The 20,727-nt window shown below is 37.2% G+C and overlaps 1 protein-coding gene across 3 annotated transcripts; it reads left to right on the top strand.

Moving 5' to 3' along the window:
* The first annotated feature begins 500 nt into the window (after positions 1-500).
* Positions 501-20,379, top strand: ZNF658 (zinc finger protein 658). Of its 3 annotated transcripts, none has more exons than XM_059143163.1 (5): positions 501-672; positions 3,035-3,093; positions 7,825-7,909; positions 8,228-8,323; positions 15,773-20,379. In XM_059143163.1, exons 2-5 carry the CDS (start codon positions 3,079-3,081, stop codon positions 18,679-18,681), a joined length of 3,105 nt encoding a protein of 1,034 aa, XP_058999146.1. In that variant the 5' UTR covers positions 501-672; positions 3,035-3,078; the 3' UTR covers positions 18,682-20,379. The 3 variants fall into 3 exon arrangements, with proteins under 3 accessions (XP_058999146.1, XP_058999145.1, XP_058999147.1); XM_059143162.1 differs by having other exon boundaries at positions 7,783-7,909; XM_059143164.1 differs by lacking the exon at positions 7,825-7,909.
* The last annotated feature ends 348 nt before the right edge of the window (positions 20,380-20,727 follow it).

Genomic DNA, 20,727 nt, shown 5'->3' with positions numbered 1-20,727 from the left:
ACTCCCAATCTGCTCTCCATACTCAAGAGTCTCCTATGGTCTGCCTTCTCTCCCTTCTTCTTTTTTTCTTTCCCCCTTCCCCGTTCCCTTCAAACTCCACATGATATTTCTGTATGTATCTTCAAAAATAAGAACAATTTCCTCCATCCTCCAAAAATGAAATACACTAAAAGTAATGGTAATTCTCTTCTGTATTTCTAATATCTAGTCTGTATTCGCTTCTCCAGTTGTAGTCTCTTGCAACTGTTGTTTTTTCCCCACTAGCATCCAATCGAGAATCATATTTTGCAATATGTTGTCTGGTCATAAGGTTAAAGTCTAAAACACAATATCTGAGGATTCAGGAAAAGCTTCCAACGTTCAAATCTCACTGTCGTGTCGCAACTCACTAACTGAGGAGAAAACGCTTCTAAAATTACTTCCTGCGGTCTCAAAGTTTTATGGGAAATGTAGTCTTAAATGTGATGGGCCTACCGCACAGCACTCTGGGAACGGGACTTGGCTTTTTCTGCGCAAGCGCATATCCACCCTTTTTTCTTTCAGCCCGTCTTCTTTGGTTGAAAAAGGACAGGAACTCGGCTTCTTTGGCTGTTTGCGGGAGTGGAGGCTTTGCACTGGGGGTGGGAGCGCTAGGAACACATCTCCGGGAGGCCTGGGGCCCTGCCAAATCCGGTAAGTTTGTGTGCAGCTTGCGCGAGACGAAGTCCCGGGAATTTCCTGGCGGATCCTCCCCTCCCCCACTCCTTGTGTGCTTGAGACCTCGGTGCTCGCTTGCTTCCCTGGCGCAGCTTGGGCTGCGGCCCCTGTCTGAGGAAGGTACTCCTCGCGGACGCCGAGTGCGGAGACTGCAGGCAGTGAGAAGGGCATTCACCTTTATAAAAATGTTTTCGACGAACATGAAGCTACAAACAGCTTTTGTTATTACTCTGAGAAGATGTCATCTGCAAAGCTTTTCGTGAAGTGCTTGTAAAAATCGGTGTGTAAACTGCTATCACAAGACACTTTGTTTCCTTTGGTATTTTACTTAAGCCTCAAAATTTCCCATATAATTGTGCCGTTTTAAAAAGTGAAAGGTTACTGGAGGCTGAATAATATACACCAGGGCACAAACTAGTAGGTGGACGAGGTTGGATGTAATTACAAGTCGGTTGTACTCCCTACATAGTCTTGCTCTCAGCATCCTTTCTGCCCCAAACCCAGATTTGCAACCTTCGGAGCTCTTAGAAGCATAGCCTGCCCCCAGATTTCCAGAAATGTGATTGTGAAGTGAATATGGACAGAGTCTCACAATGTGGTTAAATATATCCTGGGATTTGTGGATTATTTTCAGAGTCCCTGGTCAAGAGATTCTTGAGCTTTATTGCACCTGTCTCCCTCCTCAAAGGCACAGTCTGATAATCTAATAATGCAGTGCTGGCCAATAGAAAGATAATGGAAACTATAATTTTTTAAAAATTTCAGTAGCAATAATAAAAAGAAAGAGATGAAATTAGTTCTACTGATGTGTTTAACTCAGTATATCCGATACATTATTATTAACCACACTTCAGGTGTAGTAGTTGCATTCAGCTAAAGGCTACGTTACTGGGTAACTTATATTGGATTCCAAAGTCAGGTTTAGAGTGCTAAATGGAAGTTTCAGATATGGTGAATTTGTTTCTCAGGCCCAGATCCCAGCCCCTCTCTAGTAAAGTAACTTAAGACTTGAAAAAAAGGGCACTAAGAACAATCATCATTTAGAAGAATAGCTCTTCTGACAGATTGCTCACTGGAGGTTCAGAGCAGAGGTAGAAATTTCAAGAAAGGCACAGGTCCTGACTTGCTCCACCACAAGCAGTTTTTGATCCCTGTTAAGCATGAGATGAGTCAGACTTGATGATCACACACAGAAACCATCACAAACTGTGTGACAGTGGGCACTGGACCAGCTTGCAGAAGGTAGTAACCCGAGATTGAAAGGGATGGGTGGCTCTCAGGTTGTGCAGGAAAAGGCACTTCACTGGATGGCAGGTAAGGACATGAGGCCCAAGGAAGGTATAAGACAGAGCTGATGAAATCCGAAACAGCACCCAGTTTCCTTCACTCTCCCCTCATTCTTTCCAGATTCTGATCTGCTGGCATACCACGTCCATTACCACATGTGGCATCTAGAGTTACGCTGATGCTCTCTCTTTCCTAAGTTTAGGGAATGACAAAAGGATAGGAGAACAAAAGTTTTCTTTCCTTTGGAAGCTCACAATGTTGGGTCTGAAATGAATGATTTCTGTAAAGAAACCCAGGGTAGAAGTAAGCACTTAAGCACAGTCCTGTTTATTTACACAGTTAAGTACTATAGGCATCTTACTAAAAAGTCTGTTTTAGAATTTGCAACCAAGTTAGAACAAAAGTTAGGAAAAATATTTCTTTCGTAAAGCATCCCATCTTTATTTTGAAGTTTTCTGGGGAAGCTCAAGGTGTAAAGGCAACACAAATTTGATTAACAATCCCATCTTAAGTAGGTTTTTTTTTTTTTTTTTTTTAAAGATTTTATTTATTTATCAGAGAGAGAGAGGGGGAGAGAGTGAGCACAGGCAGACAGAGGCAGAGGGAGAAGCAGGCTCCCTACCAAGCAAGGAGCCCGGTTTTTTTTTTTTTTTTTGTAAACAAACAAACAAACAATCATTAGTTTAAATGAAGGTAGAAGGTTTTATCTTTGTATACCTGAAGTTGCTTAACCAATATCCTTTTGTTTTATTTTGTCTTTTTTGTTTTTGTTCTTACTTAGTCAGAAGGGGACATAAATTGTTAATTCATTGACATGAGTTTCCCTGCAATGAAAATGCAAGGTCAAGCCTCTATAATCATATCGCAGATGCAGTTGTTCAGGTATTACCTCTGTGGGGTCCTTCTTGTTCCCTCTCAAGAGTGTCAAAAGGATACTCTTCTATAGGGAAACCTTTTTCCCAGCTGATGTTATGAGATTTTTAGGTAAATGAAAATAGTTGTAAGGCAGACCAGGTTTCTTATCACCGTATTTCTCCTTCCTCTTTCCCAGCTGAGCCTTTTCATTTCTTTACATTCTTCAAGGAGCAGCAGAAAATGAACATGCTGCGGGTAAGTTCTATTTTTAATAGTCTGTTTTATAGTAGATTTTATAAGGGTTTTAGAGTCTATTAACATGAAAAAGTAGAAATAGAAATGAATCAGATTCATTTAGATGCAAAGGTGGCATGTGGATATGAAATTGGAGGTCCAAATTTATTTCTGAATTTTGGTAGCCATGTCGAACAAACTGTACTGCTTTAAAGGTTGGCGTGGATGAGAAGATTAAGCAAACCAATACCTCATAGAATGGTAAAACATTTCAAGTTAAAAATGATCTTTATTTTTTGAGTAGGTTTAGTTAACAACTTTTCAGTAATAATTCTAAAATAATCTAGAACATTGTCTCTTCTTGTTCTTCAGTAAAAGTAGAAGATGTAATGCTAAATATGAACTTGGTCAGTTCTGTTTTCCAGAAATTCAAATATTTTTTCTGTCAAATCAGCTGAATATCCCTTAAAATTAATCTCCATAAATATTTTGAGTACCCATGATTTTCAGGTTGCTCAGGAGTTTAAAATCATAATGCTTTGGTTTCTCTCCCCACTTGCCTGTTATATCTGGTGACCAGAGACTTGATTATAATCAACTCCATTGGGTCTTGTCCAATTATTTCTGTACCCGACATCTCTGTAGCATTTGCCTCTACTTCTCACTCTGTCCTTCTGGCAAGTTTCTTTCTTAGTAACCATGACACACTCCAGTGGCCCCATCCTTACAGTGCTGATATCTTTTTGGAGTCATCTCTTTCTCTTGTCATTTTACGGGGTTCATTCCCAGTTTCTGACCTTGGCCCTTTAATCTGCTCTGTTAGTCTTAGATTGGTTTCATTGTCTTTTTTTTTTTTTTTTTTAAGCCTTATTGAGATTCAGTTCACATGCCATGCTGCTCACCCATTTAAAGTGTAGAATTCAACAGTGTTTTAATATACTCACAGACTTGTGCAAATACCACCACAGTCAATTTTAGAAAGTTTCATCATCTTAAAAAGCAACTCTGCATTTTATCCCTTGTCATCTGCTCATTTCCTCCAAGCCCCAAGCAACCACTAATCTATTTTCTATCTGTATAGATTTGCTGAACCACTCCCTGTATTATTTCTTATAGGGCAGTTCTGCTGTGACAAATTTTATTTATCTGGGAAGGTTTTAAATTTTCTGTTTTTGCTGGATATACAATTCTTGGTTGACAACTTTTTTCCCCACTTATTTATCATGTATCATTTCACTGTCTTCTGTCCACCATGGTTTCTGATTAGTAATGTTCTTTTAATACTATTGTACATGATGAGTCACTACTTTCAGTATTGTTTGTCTTTATTGCTTGATACTATCCCATATTTTATTTTTTTGTCATTATTTTTCTCACTTTTTTCTCATACTGTGTAATTTCAGTGGGCATATTGTCCAGTCTTTCTTTCACCTGCTCAAATCTGCTGTAGAATCCGTTTGGTGAAATTTTGATTTAGTTATTATTGTTATCAGCTCTTGAGTTTCTATCTCTTTATTGATATCCTTCATTTAGTGAAATATATTTTATTTTCCTTTAGTCCTTGGACTTTTTTCCCTAGATATTTGACCATACTTAATATGGCTGACTTAAGGTTATTGTCTAGTAAATTCAGTGTATGCTTCCTTAAGAGCATTTTCTATTGATTATACCTTTTCTGCATATGGGCCTTACTTTCCTGTTTCTTCTCTTGTTTACTAAACTTTTTTGTTGAAAATAGGACATTTTAAATAGAAGAATGTGCCAGTTCTAGAAATCAGAATTTCTCTCCTCCACAGGGGTCATTGTTGAAATTTATTTGTTCAGTGACTTCTTAAAAAATTCTGTAGAGCCTGTGTTTCTTTCATCTGATAGTTGAAGTATCTACAGAAATTTCTCTGAATGCCTAGAATTAGTGAGTCCCCAGTCTTTGCTAAGGGGCTCTGTGCATATCAAGGAATTCTTCACCAGACAAATGATTTATAATTGCATTAGCTTAGACTTCCTTCTAATGATAAACCTCAAGGTCACCTAGGGGTGACAGCTCAGAGCCTTCTCATAGCTTTCTTGAGTATGCACATAACCTTAGGCATATGCACAGCCCTTTGCAAGTTTGCAGCCTCCTTGAGTCTCAGGAATATATCAGAGCTTTTCAGAAACATTTATGGACATCTCGTTGTCCAACTTTTCCTTTCAATTTTCTTGGTTAAGTCATTATTTGCTTCAGCTGTTACCTACCACCTCAGGTAGCCATTAAGTTTTTGACAAATGATGAGTGAGGATAAGGCTTTTCACACTGAGCTCTGAGTTAGCTCAAATAAAGGTATCCTTATAAGTGGGGTCTTTCAGGAAATCACCAAACTGGCCAAATAATGACAGTTTTCTGTGAATGAAGCTTTGATGGGTCTCCAGTCCAGTTCTGCGGTTGTGGTTAATTGTCGTTAATTGTCATAAGAATACTTAACATCTACTCTCAGCACATTTTTATGTGTATAATACTATACTGTTAACTGTAGGGATGATGTTGTGCAGCAGATCTCTGAAACTTAATGACTTTGCATAACTGAAACTTTATACCTGTTGAATAGCAACTTGTGGTTGCCAGCTGCTGACTGCAGACCATTGGTTGTCAAACTATTGCAGAGTTGGAAAGAGAGGGATGGGAACAGGGTATCACCATTCTTATTATGGTTCAGCTGTTTTGTTTTTGTTTGTTTTTTATAAACATTTTGAAGATAGACTTTGTTAATTTTTATAATTTTTGCTAGTTTTTTTTTTAAGATTTTATTTATTTATTGAGAAAGCGAAAGAGTATGTGAGTGTTGGGGGGTGGGGAGGGGAAAGAGAGAATCTCATTGCTGACTCTGCTCTGAGCATGGAGCCTGATGTGGGGCTTGATCTGACAGCCCCGAGATCATGACCTGAGCCAAAATCAAGAGTTGGACACTTAACCAGCTGAGCCACCCAGGCACCCGTTTTTGCCAGTTTCTTCATAGTTTTTTATGAAGGAGAGAATTTTTTGGATCCTTACTTAGCCAGTTTGATTTATGTCACTTGTTAGCTTTTTTTTTTTAATCTGATTGATCTTATTAAGTCATATATTAAAGAGATAAACAAAAATGAAAGCAGTGCAACTTTTCTAATTTTTTTAGTTTTGGAGAATATAATTACCTTTTCTTTTTATCTTTTTTAGATTAAATTTTATGAGAGATGTTCCTGTTCTTTTATTTATTTGTTTTAGTTTGTTTAGCTATTACTACTGAGTTTCACATGCAGGAGGTATTCACTTAGTAAAACTGAAGACATGAATGAACAAATAATTGGATACATAACACTGAGGGGAAAAAAGAAACTTGTTTCTGTCCTTTTATCTCTTAGTTTTCTTCCCCTTCTTTTCTACTTTTAATTGTGATAAGAATACTTAACATCTACTCTCAGCACATTTTTATGTGTATAATACTATACTGTTAACTGTAGGGATGATGTTGTGTAGCAGATCTCTGAAACTTAATGACTTTGCATAACTGAAACTTTATACCTGTTGAATAGCAACTCCCCAATTCCTCCTCTTCCTAGCACCTTTGAGGTGTTTTGTTGCGGAAGTTTTCCCTTTTTGCATTTTCCAAGATTCTACTCTTTCCTGACTCTTACTACTTTTCAGAAAGCTTTTTCTTTGGCTTTGTGGCCTATCTATACTTTTTCTGCCAGCCTCTTTAATATTCATGCTTCCCTAAATGCCTTTTGGTATTTTCTTTCTTCAGTTCCATATAGGATATATAGCATATAGCTCGAGTTGCTGTCTGATTGCCTTTTAAAATTTTACCACCTAAGTTGCTAGTAATTCCTAAATGCTTGTCTTCATCCTTTGACCTCCCTCTGTAATCTAAAACCATATGTATATTAGTTTAAGGGATGGTTCCAGCTTTATGTTTACAGACCATTCAGGAGCCACATGAACAGATCTGTCTTACTAGAACTTCTAACACTTTTTTTTCCCTTTTGTTTCCTGAATGTCAGTGTTTGGCATCGACATTCCAGAAGCTGCTCATTTAGTTAGACTGGGTGGTTGTACAAGAAAGTAATTATAAAATTGTACAAATTGTACAAGTGTACAGTTGTACAAGTTGTACAAGGAAGTAGTTATCAAATTGGTTGCTGCTGCTACTCTGTAATTAAATCCCTATCGTTATATTCATTGCTGTTACTTCAGTGTAAATAATATCACTTATATTGGTCTCTGTAATTCCAAATCCTTGGTAAATTGTTCTTCGCTCTTCATGAGCTCTAGATTTATATATCTTTATATACGTGTTTATATACATATAATGTCTATAATGTAAAATATCTTCAAAGCTTACGTGTATTTTCTTTGTCTCCCATTATTTACAATGATGATGTCTGAGGAGGGAGCGAACGTCTTAGAATTCTCTAGAATACCCACAGTACCTTGGGATGAAGAGGAAGAGTTGTAGGAACTCTTTACATTGAATTTTTTGTCTTAAAAAATCTATAGTTCATAAACATATAAAGGAATTATAGTACGTTAAAAACCTTTTTAACTGAACACTTCTCCAGTTAAAGACAAAATTAGGTCAGAAATAGGTGTATTTGATAACCATATCTTTTAGAGCTTAAGAGTAAAAAGTAGTTGTTCTCAAAGATATTTTCCTTGTCATATGATTTGGAATCTTTGAAGAAACTGTGTTGTTATAGGGATCCATGTCATTTGAAGATGTGATTGTCAAATTTACCCAGGATGAATGGCAGTACATGAGCCCTGCTCAAAGGACCCTGTACAGAGATGTGATGCTAGAGAACTATAGCCACCTCATCTCAGTGGGTAAGCAGACCTTATTATGGGTCTTTGTCTAAATTAAATTTCCTTTTTTTAAGTTATCAAGGTACATCGACTCCTTGTAGAGATTAATGTTGTACTGGCTTTTGAGCAGGAGGTCTAAGGTACCTGAAGCCTTTAGGAAATAGACACAATGTTTATGTTATGACTTTCCCACGGAGTACTTCAAATATGCACATTTATTTTGCTGCTCTTGTTGCTATATCTTTCACCACTTTTAGAAACCAAAAAGCCCATGGATCTGGTGTATATATATATATATATATATATATATATATATCTCCTCAATTGTCATGTTTACAGGATGTTACACCATCAAACCTGAGATGATCTTCAAGTTGGAGCAAGGAGAAGAGCCCTGGTCCTTAGAGGAAGAATTCCTAAACCAGAGGTACCCAGGTGAGTGAGCACTGACAGATGAAACACTTGGGGTAGTTAAACTTTTAGGGGAATACCTTTGAAAGTTTTGCTTGTTTGTTTGTTTGTTTTACCCTTTTAAACAGCTCTATTGAGATACTATTTACATATCGTACAATCCACCCATTAAAGGGTGAGATTCAGTGGCTTTTCATATATTCACAGATATGTATAAATATCACCACACTCCATTTTCATCATCTCAGAAAGAGACCTCATACCTTTTAGTTATTACCTCGGTATCCTCTCTTCCTCTGCAGCCCTATCAATCACTAATCTACTTTCTGTCTTTATGGATGAGCCTGTTGCAGACATTTCATGTAAATGCAGTCACATTTGGTCTTTAATGATAGGTTTCTTTCACATAGGATTACAAGGTTCTTATATATCAGTACTTGATTCATCCTTTGTATGGCAAAATAATGTCTCATTGCATATATTTGCCACATTTGTTTGTCCATTCTTCATTCAGTTGACATTTAGGATTCTTCCTTTTGGCTATTGAGTAATGCTAATAGAAACATTCATTTACAAGTTTTTGCACAGATTTTTTTTTTTTACATAACGTTTTAATTTCTCTTACTGAGTTGTACTTGATTCAAATGGCTGGGTTGTGTGATAACTGTTTCAAGAATTTCAAGACTATTTTCCACAGTGCCTGCCTATTTTTTTTTCATTCCTAGTGACAGCATATGAAGGTTCTAATTTTTCTACACCTTCACCAACACTTAGTATTATCAGACTTTTTTATTCTAGCCATCTTAGTAGATGTGAAATGGTATATCACTGAAGTTTTGATGTGTATTTTTATACTAGTCATTTGGCCTGGCATAATAAATATCATAGTCTGGGTGGCCTAAATAGTAGAAATTTATTTCTCATAGTTCTGGAAGTTGAATGTCCAACATCAGGCTGCCAACATGTTTAATTTCTGGTGATGCTTCTTCCTGTCTTCTACTGACCATGACCCCTATGGCCTTTCCTCTGTGCTTTCATGGAGAGAGAGCTGTGGTATCTCTTCCTATTCTTTCAAGGACACCAAGCCTGTAAGTTCATCGATCCCCACCCTGATGAACTCAGTTAGCCTTAACTTCCCCAAAGGCCTTACCATCAATTACGGTTACAATGAGGGCCAGGGCGTCAACATAGGAATTTGTGGGGGAGGTATAATTCATTCCATAACAACATACCTGGTCACTAGTGATGTCAAGTATTTTTTTCATATACTTACTGGTATTTGGTGTAAACTGATAAATTCAGGAACTTTAAAAATTAGAGTTTCAAAGAATTCTTAGAGCAAAAGAGTGAAATCATCCTAAATGTGTTTACTGAAAGTTTTTGTTGTGAAGCTGTTGAGTCAGATAGCATAATTTTTAGATTAAGCATATTTCCTAGTCAGTGTATATAAGTGATTTGATCTTATTGGTTGCCTAAAAGAAATAAGTATGTCTGAAAGATTGCAGTAAAAGAATAGTAAAGTTATTCAGTCAAAAATGAAATAATTTAGAGTTTCATATTATTCAGGTTTGAATGTAGACAGTACATGGAGTAACTTAGGAGTGCCTGGGTGGCTCACCAGTTAAACATCTGCCTTCAGCTGAGGTCATCCTCTCAGGATCCTGGGATTGAACCCCCTGCCAGACTTCCTGTTCAGTGGGGAGCCAGCTTCTCCCTCTCTCTCTGCCCCACACCTTCCTCATGCTTTCTGACTCTCAAATAAATAAATAAAATCTTCATAAATAATAAATAAGTGAATGCATTAACTTAAAAGACAGCCCTTTTTTCAATAGCACAGGTTAAAGTAAACCCTTAAGCATTTGAATGACTGCACCAAACAGTATCATACTATCTATCATAAAACACAAAATAATGAGGTCTAAGAATTTAAAATTCACTAGGGTTAGGAGATAATAATGTACCTCATCTGATTAAAGATACTATGAACACTAAGTAAGTATGCCTATATGGGATGTAAATAATATTTATATTAGAGTGAACTCGGGGTGCCTGGGTGACTCAGTCAGTTAAGCATCTGCCTCCGGCTCAGGTCATGATCTCAGGGTTCTGGGATGGAGCTCTGTGTTGGGCTCCCAGCTCAGCAGGGAGTGTGATTCTCCCTTTCTCTCTGCTCCTTCCCCATGCTCCTTCTCTCCCTCTCTCTCAAGTAAATAAAATCTTTTAAAAAAAGTGAACCGTGTATTTGTATGTGTATCCTGATCAAAGAACAAGCCTTTCACCTTCCCATAGGTTAATCATAAGATAGTGAAAATATATTGTTAATCTATAAAGAAAACCAGTTAAATTTAGTAAGTTTAGTTTAGAATCCCATAAGTAATATTCTCAACATATTTTGATAAAGCTAGAAATTAATAAGATGAGTAAACAAAAAACTCTTAACATGGATATTTTAAAATTATCTCTTTTAAACAATGTATAAAAAAGGCCATCAAGTCCAAAATTGTGTGACGTTTATAAATGTGTGCATTATAAACCTTAGGCTATAGCTAAGTTAGTGAACAGAGTTAAAATGGTAGTTTTGTAATTAAGCGAGAACAGTAAAAATATACTAACACAAGGAGAATTTAAAAGTGAAATTAAAAATTAATAAACTGGAAGACCGAGAAATTATAGAATTATAGAATTATATTCTGTACATGTTAGACTGTATTTCTGTGGTATCTGTATTTTTTAATACGTCTATGTATCCTTATGCCGATACATTAACTTTATTATTGGAAGTTCTTTTTTTTTTTTTTTAAGATTTTATTTATTTGGGGCACCTGGGTGGCTCAGTGGGTTGGGCCTCTGCCTTTGGCTCAGGTCATGATCCCAGGGTTCTGGGATCGAGCCCCACATCGGGCTCCCTGCAGAGCAGAGAGCTTCCTCCTCTCTCTCTGCCTGCCTCTCTGCCTACTTGTGATCTCTGTCAGATAAATAAAGAAAAAATCTTAAAAAAAAAAAAAAAAGATTTTATTTATTTGACAGAGATCACAGGTAGGCAAAGAGGCAGGCAGAGAGAGAGGGGGAAGCACGCTCCCTGCCAAGCAGAGAGCCAGATGCGGGGCCTGATCCCAGGACCCTGAGATCATGACCTGAGCTGAAGGCAGAGGCTTAACCCACTGAGCCACCCAGGCACCCCAGTTCTTGTAAGTTCTTAATTAGACCTTGAAATGTCCACCAACTTTCTTCTTTATAAATTTTAAAGTGAACTTTTTGATATTTAAAAAAAGCATGCCAGCTTTTCAACTGGGATTGTATTGATTATAGATCAAATTAAAGAGGTTTAACATTTTTTTTTTAAGATTTTATTTATTTATTTGAAAGATCACAAGTAGGCAGAAAGGCAGGCAGAGAGAGAGGGGGAAGCAGGCTCCTCGCTGAGCAGAGAGCCCGATGTGGGCCTTGATCATGTCCTGAGCCGAAGGCAGAGGCTTAACCCACTGAGCCACCCAGGCACCCCCAGAGATTTAACATCTTAAAATCTGATCCATAAAGAAATGCACATCTCCCTTTATTTGTAATTTATTTTATTCCTTTTATCAGTGGTTCTTGGAATATAGATCCCAACTGTTTTGGGGTTTGTTTTTAGCACCATGGTAAATTATATTCTTTTTCTGATTTAAAATTACAATGATAATTGTTTGTACATGATTGGCTTTTGTGTATCAGCTTTGTATTTTGCCTTTGTATTTTGCCCTTGCCTTGTATTTTGCCACTTATAAAGGAGCTTTTTAAAAGATCTTTCTGTGGTTCTCTCTATCGATTTTGTATCTTTATTTCTATTCTTGCTGTACTGTGTTGGTGGGAACTTCAAGTACAGTATGGAATAGAGGTGCTGAGGCTAGACACCCATATTTTTCCAATCTTAGAATTTAAGTATTCAAGCTCTCTCTCTTTTCTTTTTAAGATTTTTAAAATTTATTTGACAGAGAGATCACAAGTAGGCAGAGAGGCAGGCAGAAAGAGGGAGAAGCAGGCTCCCTGCCGAGCAGAGAACCCAATGTGGGGCTTGATTCCAGGACCCTGAGATCATGACCTGAGCTGAAGGCAGAAGCCACTGAGCCACCCAGGTGCTCCAAGTATTCAGTCTCTTAACCATAATGTTCGCTATAGGCTTTTTGTAAATTCCCTTTACAGTAGGTTAATGGATTGATTTTGAAATTTGTGAAATATCTTTGCCTTAAATTATTTGATTATGTGATTTTAATTCTTTCGATGATTAATATGGTGGATTACATTGACTTTTAAATATCTCAACAGTTTGTATTCTTGGTATGAATCCCCCTTGATCCTGATATATCATTTCTTTTTTACATTTTCTATATTGCTCTGTTGTTTTTTAAAATTAACATATAATGTATTAGTTGCCCCGTACAGGTCTGTGAATCATTATTCTTACATAATTCACAGCACTCATCATAGCACATACCCTCCCATCACCTGTCCACTCCATCCCTTCCAGCCCTCCTCTCCCCCAAGCAGCCCTCAGTTTGTTTCCTGAGATTAAGAGTCTCTTGTAGTTTTTCTCCCTTCTTGGTCCTCCCATCTTGTTTCATTTTTCCCTCCTGTCCCTGCATGAACCCCGACCCTGCCTCTCAAATTCCTCATATCAGAGAAATCATAGGATAATTGTCTTTCTCTAACTGACTTACTTCACTTAGCATAATACTCCCTAGTTCCATCCACATCATTGCAAATGGCAAAGTTTGGGGTTTTTTTTAATGGCTGCATAGTATTTCTCTCTCTCTCTCTCTCTCTCTCTCTGTGTGTGTGTGTGTGTGTGTGTGTACATTAATTTTCTTCTTTATCCATTCATCTGTTGATGGACATCTAGGTTCTTTCCATGGTTTGGCTATTGTGACACCTGTTGTTTCCTGACTAATTAATTTTAGCCATTCTGACTGGTGTGAGGTGGTATCTCACTGTGGTTTTGATTTGTATTTCCCTGATGTGGAGTTATGTTGAGCACTTTTTCATGTGTCTGTTGGCCATTTGGATATCTTTGCAGAAGTGTCTGTTCATGTCCTCTTCCCATTTCTTGATTGGATTATTTGTTCTTTGGGTGTTTGATAAGTTCTTACAGATTTTGGATTCTAGCCCTTTATCTGATATGTTATTTTCCCATTCTGTCCGTTGTGTTTTGGTTTTGTTGACTGTTTCCTTTGCTGTGCAAAAGCTTTTGATCTTGATGAAGTCCCAATAGTTCATTTTTGCCCGTGTTTCCCTTATCTTTGGTGATGTTTCTAGGGAAAAGTTGCTGTGGCTGAGTTTTTTTTTTTTTTTTAAGATTTTATTTATTTATTTGACAGAGATCACCAGTAGGCAGAGAGGCAGGCAGAGAGAGAGGAAGGGAAGCAGGCTCCCTGCTGAGCAGAGAGCCCGATTCGGGGCTTGATCCTAGGACCCTGGGATCATGACCTGAGCTGAAGGCAGAGGCTTTACCCACTGAGCCACCCAGGTGCCCCTGGGTTTTTTTTTGGGGGGGGGGGGTTATTAGAATTTTTACATTTATGCTATGAGGGATATTGGTCTGTAGGTTTCTTGTATTTTCCAGAAGAAATTATTTAACATTGTTTTGTTTTTGTTTTGTTTTGTTTTGTTTTGTTTAACATTTGGCAGAATTCATTAGTTACTGCCTTCTAATCCTGAAGCAACATCTTGGTGCAATGTGTTTGTTAACTACATAATTCAATTTCTTGAATAGATATTGATCTGTTATATCTTATACCAAGTTCTATCTTCCTTCTTGAATGAATTTGGTAGTTTTTGTTTTTTTAAAGAAAGTTATCTATTTCATTTTAATAGTCAATATATGGACACAGAGTTTCCCCTAATATTCTTTTATCTTTTTAGTATCTATTGTATCAGTATTTATATCCTGTCTTCTCTCTTTTCTGATATAAATACTGTGTGTCTTCTCTTTTTTTCCTCTTTTCATTTAAATCATTTAAAAAAAATCTTCAGTGAACTAAGCTTTGGTTTGATTGAGTTTTCTCTGCTTCCCATTTTCAGTTTCATTTTCTTTAGTTTTTATTATTTTCTTCCTTCTGCTTTTTTTAGATTTAATTTGTTCTCTTTGTCAAGTTTCTTAAGGTGGAACTGGGTAACTGATTGAAGTTTTTTCTAATATAAAAAATTTTAAGCTATAAATTTATCTCTAAGCACTACTTTAGCTCCATCCCACAAATTTCTGTATGTCCTAAATATTATTTGTTTTCTTTCAATTCTACATTAATTTTCTGTGAAATTTTCTCTTTGACCAGTGGGTTAATTAGAAGTATATTAATTTATAAATATTCTGTGTTTCTCCAGGTGACTTTTCGTTACTGATTTCTAGTATAATTTCTTGATGGCCTGAGGTTATCCTTTGATTTCTGTTCTTTTATATTTGTGAAGATTTTTCTTGCAGTATAGAATGCAGTCTGCTGTGATGAATGTTTTATGTGAGAGAATCTGTAAAGAATATTGAGAGTAATGTAAATTAAACTGTTTTTTAAATGTACTGCATTCTTGGGTTTTGAGAGCATAGTTATTCCAAATGCTGTTTCATCCCTTATAGCTGTAATATTGTAGTATTCCTGCCTCTTTTCTCTTCTTTCCTTCCCCTACCTGCTGTATTGCCATAAGTGCCCTAAAACAACAGATTTATTGCTGTTGCTATCATGGATCCCATAGAATTGATAGGAATGTGGTTCCAGGAAGAATTTTGGGTGTGGTTGCTATTAACATCCCTGAATGTTCTGTAAGTCGAATGTTCTAGGATTTTTCATGATCTTTCTAGTGAGCTCTTAGTTTTGGCTCATGGAAAGAAGTTTTCTAAGAGTATCCAGTCTTTAATACCTGTGAGAGTGGAACTTTGATTCCCAGTTACACCTATTTTTGTTTGGCTCGAGCAGGGTGGGTATTGTCAAAAAGATTTTCTGTTAAACCACCTTTTTTTTCAGACCTTTGGCTAGAAGGAACAGGCTTTTCTTGTAGTTCTTTTTGTTGTGTATATTGTTGACTTTGGATTGCAGCCTTTTCCAACACTCTGGTGCCCCATATAAGATATATGGGAAGCAGAGAGAACAGCCTTGGAATCCTCTGTTCTGTCATTTCTTGAGTTCCAAAGTACACATTCCATTTTGTAGCATCTTACTGACTTACTATTGATTTAGTTACTGACTTATTGCTTGTCCAGAGATTTGTTCATTGTAAAAGGGAGGACTTGGGAAGAAAGGAACTAGCTACTCATTATTGGTCAGCACTGGAAATAATACCTGTTTTCCAAGGATGTGGAAGAAGTATATCTGGCTTTTCTCTATGTGTGTGAATTATTGATCTTTGGAAATGTGACCTGTAATAGAATACAATACATAACAATCATGGCTGTAAGTTACTCTCTGTAAGAAATACAAGATATAAAGATGTTTCCAATTTTTCTCATTTTAGGATATTTCAGTGTTGATATTCACATTGAGGGGAACCAGGAAAAACGAGAGAAACCTCTGTGGCAAGTAATATTCACTGATAACAAAACATTGAGTAAAGATGGGCAGAAAGTTTTAGAAAAACCATTTATTCTGGATATAATTCCAAATTCTTCTGAAAAAATTCCCTGTAAATGTGACTCATGTAGAATGAATTTGCAAGTTGTTTCTGAATTAATTATTTGTGATAGAAACTATTCAAGAAATAAGGCTGATTACATGAATGTTTGTGAAAAGTTGCAGCTTGATATTAAAGATGAGAAAACTCATACTAGAGAGAAACGTTATGATTATAATAGAAACATGAAACCTCTCATTAATAGGAAAGATCATCAGAAACTTCAAAGCCTGGAGCAGTCTTTTGAAAGTAATGAATTTGGGAAAGTTTTACATGGTAGGACTCTCATTATTATAGGAGAGGAATCGTATAAGGGTGATGAACTTAGGAAAACCTGTGATAAAGCAACTTTACTTAACTACATGAGAACTGGCACAAGAGAGAAATGCTTTGATCTGTCTGAATGTGGGAAATCCTGCGACAAAACCACCACTGTGAATTACAATAAGGTTCACATGGCTGTGACAAACTCTGAATATATTGAGAGTGGGAATAACTTCAGCAGGATCTTGTCTCTCACTCAATCTCAGAGAACTGTTAAAGAACAGGGTGCTTTTGCAAGCAGTAAATGTGATGAAAACATGATCCCAAGCTCAACCCACACAGTACAAAAAAAGACACAAATTAAAGATGAATCTTGTGCATTTAATGGATGTATAAATGCCTTCTACCAGAAATTAAACCTTATAGTATGTCAGAGAGCTCACACAGAAGAGGAACCCTACCAGTGTGATAAATATGGGAGGTCCTTCCATCAAAACTCAGCTATCCGTGTACATCAGCAAAATGAAACTGGAGAGAAGTCATTTGAATGTAATGAATGCAGGAAATCCTTTTACCAGAAAGCACAACTCATTCATCATCGGAGGACCCAATCAGGGGAGAAACCTGAGGAATGTGGGGACTCTTTTTGTTCAAGTTCACACCCTATTCATTATCCTGGAACTGATATGAGGGTCAGTCTCTATAATTGTAATAAATGTGGGAAAACTTTCTGCCAAAAGTCAAACATCCATGAAAATCTGACATTTCGCACAAAGGATTATGATAACAGTGGATGTGGGAAACCTTACAAGAAGCCTGCTCTCATAGTACACCAAAGAACATATACAGGGATGAAACTCTGTCAAAATAATACACATGGGAAAACATTCTCCAAGATAGTACATTTCAAAGAACATCAGAGAATTAACACAGGGGAGAAATCCTACAAATGTATTGAATGTGGGAAAACTTTTTTAAAGACATCACATCTCAGAGCACATCAGAGAATTCACACAGGCGAAAAACCATACAAATGTACTGAATGTGGGAGGACTTTCTCTCACAAGACACATCTTAGTGCACATCAGAGAATCCATACTGGGGAGAAACCCTATGAATGTAATGGATGTGGGAAAACTTTTGCTGATAATTCAACCCTCAGAGCACATCAGAGAATTCACACAGGGGAGAAACCCTATGAATGTAATGAATGTGGGAGGTCCTTTGCCCATATATCTGTTCTTAGAGCACATCAGAGAATTCATACAGGGGAGAAACCCTATGAATGTAATGACTGTGGGAGATCTTTTGCCCACAATTCAGCCCTTAGAGCACATCAGAGAATTCATACAGGGGAGAAACCCTATGAGTGTAGTGACTGTGAGAAGACTTTTGCCCATAATTCAGCTCTCAGAGTACATCAGAGAATTCATACAGGGGAGAAACCATATGAATGTAATGAATGTATGAAAACATTTGCCCATAATTCAGCTCTCAGAGCACATCAGAAAATTCATACAGGGGAAAAACTCTATGAATGTAATGAATGTGGGAAAACTTTTTCACAGAAAACTCATCTCATTACACATCAGAGAATTCACACAGGGGAAAAACCTTACAAATGTAGCGAGTGTGGGAAAACCTTCTCTCAGAAATCATACCTCAGTGGACATGAGAGAATTCACAAAGGGGAAAAACCTTATAAATGTAATGAATGTGGGAAAACTTTTATCTATAAGGCAGCCCTCATAGTCCATCAAAGAATTCACACAGGAGAGAAACCCTATGAGTGTAATGAATGTGGGAAAACTTTCTCCCAAAGAACACACCTCTGTGCACATCAGAGAATCCATACAGGGGAGAAACCTTATGAATGCAAGGAATGTGGGAAAACTTTCACTGATAATTCAGCCCTCAGGGCACATCAGAGAATTCACACAGGGGAGAAACCGTATGAGTGTAATGAGTGTGGGAAAACGTTCTCCAAGACATCACACCTCCAGGCACATCTGAGGACTCAAACAGGGGAGAAACCCTATGAATGTAATGAATGTGGGAAAACTTTCTCCCAGAAGTCATATGTTATTGCACATCAGAGAATTCATACAGGGGAGAAACCCTATGAGTGTAATATATGTGGGAAACCTTTTGCCCATAATTCAACCCTCAGAGTCCATCAGAGAACTCACACAGGTATAAAATCCTATGAATGTAATGAATGTGGGAAAACTTTCTCCCAGAAGTCACACCTTAGTGCACACCAGAGAATTCACACAGGGGAGAAACCCTATGAGTGTAATGAATGTGGGAAAGCTTTTGCACAAAATTCAACTCTCAAAGTACACCAGAGAATTCACACGGGAGAGAAACCCTATGAATGTAATGAATGCAGGAAAACTTTTATCCGTAAGGCAGCTCTTAGGGTACATCACACCAGAACGCACACCAGAGAGGAAACCCTTACATATGGTGAATTGGGGAAGTCCTGAAGGGATTCATACCTTTATTGATATCACACAGTAAAAAAAAGCTCATGTCACAGACTGGCAGACTGTGTCCCTTAAACATTTCCTTTTCCACTAGGCACATAGTTTGTCTAATTTTCGAGTCTTTCATTTGAGTGATACTGGTCATGGAATATGACACTATTACATTTAAGCTAAGTCCAGACTGCAAAGTTACCTTATATTCTTTCTGTCCTGTTATGTTGGGATAGAGGTATTTCCAGGGCAGACTTGGCATGTGTATTAAACATGATAGAGCACAATGTGAAAGAAGCCAAAATCTGAATAACTGGGTGAAATAGTTCTCCGCTAACAGATCTTCACAAGTTGGCTTAAAACACATACACACACACACACACACACACACAGTACTCTGTTGAACTTTTTTTTTTCCAAATATTTATTTATTTGACACAGAGAGAGAGAATGAGAGAGGGAATACAAGCAGAGGAAGCCAGAGAGGGAGAAGCAGACTTCCCGAAGGGCAGGGAGCCTGATGTGGGGATCTATCCCAGGACGCTGAGCTGAAAGCAGACGCTTAATAGCTGAGCCACTCAGGTGCCCCTGTACTCTGTTGAACTTTTGAGGATTTTGTTCTGTTGGTTAAATGCACATAGCTTAGTTAACTCTTTTAACTATGGGACAAAACCCTATGAATGTCATTCAGCCTGTCATTATACATTGGAGACTTCACATGAGGAAGAAAACTGTCAATATCCTGTTTGGAAGCTTTCATTAAAAATTACAGAAATCTCAGGGAAAAATACAAAACCCTTTACTACACACTAAATATCAGATAGTTAAGATTTGACCAAAATCTTACATCTTATTAAATGATATTTTTAAACAAATATTGAAAGTTTGCTTCAGATAATTTTTTTTCCTGAGGAAATGTATATTTCAGAATTGAAGATAAAATCTTCACCTAGAACTGATGTACCTAAATTTGTGGTATATATGTAACACCAAGTTTTATAGAAAATATATAATAAAATATTCTATACATGAATTCACCTTGGAATGTGAAGTTTTAAAAATGGAGGAATAGTTTGAATTCTGTGGACAATACCAGTAAATGTTTGTGGCTAGTCTCTGGGCTATATGGTATATCTGTATCAGTTTATGTAACAGAATTCATTACTGCTGCTGAGTTCTAGTAGAAGGCAGCAGCCAAACTTGTTCTGGAACCTGTCCACTTTTTTGAGTTATGATTTAGGTTCTTTTGGCTTCCTTCTGCTTGATGCTGTTGATGCTATGAAATTTTGGCCTGCGTGCTGTGTCTGTCTGATAGTGTGGCCCTGTTTTTCTAGGATATTGGAGATCCCTAAGATTTTCAAAGTTTCCTTGTGTATTTGTATCTATGGGTAGGTGGGCTGGTTGATTCTTACATGTTTTTTGGCCTTCATTACATCCCACTAATGGTTTATTTTGTATTGTGTAATTATAAAGGACAGTATATTTTTACTCTTCTTGTATTCATATAGCCTACACATCTTGTGTAGGATCTTTTTCCAACCTCATAATGTGTGCTCACATTATGCACCTTATGCAGCATTGCAAACTATTCTTTTTATACTGCTTGGACAGCAGGTTTTGGAATTGGAATGAAAAAGGCTACTTTGATGTTGTAAGTATCACATTAGTATTAAAAAGCAGGCTAAGTTTTTTTTTTTTTTTTCAAAAGATTTTATTTATTCATTTGAGAGAGAGTAAGAGGGAACATGAGAGCTGAGAAGGGAGAAGTGGACTCCCCATGGAGCTGGGAGCCCGATGCGGGACTTGATCCTGGGACTCCAAGATCATGACGTGAGCCAAAGGCAGTTGCCCAACCAACTGAGCCACCCAGGCGCCCCAGACTAACTTTTGAAGGAATATTTTAGTGTTGTGTAGTTTTAGCCAAGAAAATATTGGTCAGTCTGTCATCATTTGTGGCTACATGATTTGGTCAGTAGAGAAGAAAGTAAATGTCGTTCTCATTTTTAAAAACCTGAACCACAAAATTTCTCAGCTCTGGGCATGTTGCTTTCTGCA

The sequence above is a fragment of the Mustela lutreola genome, chromosome 12 (assembly GCF_030435805.1).
Source record: "Mustela lutreola isolate mMusLut2 chromosome 12, mMusLut2.pri, whole genome shotgun sequence".
Lineage (NCBI taxonomy): Eukaryota > Metazoa > Chordata > Mammalia > Carnivora > Mustelidae > Mustela > Mustela lutreola.
Note: the sequence above shows the minus strand (reverse complement) of the source record. Positions and strands in the feature narration are given on the sequence as shown.

What these genes read in the sequence shown, in the direction of transcription:
- ZNF658 (XM_059143162.1), top strand. An exon ending in TAGCCACCTCATCTCAGTGG is followed by an intron (nt 7,910 to 8,227) that starts GTAAGCAGACCT and finishes TCATGTTTACAG; the next exon opens with GATGTTACACCATCAAACCT. An exon ending in CCTAAACCAGAGGTACCCAG is followed by an intron (nt 8,324 to 15,772) that starts GTGAGTGAGCAC and finishes TTCTCATTTTAG; the next exon opens with GATATTTCAGTGTTGATATT.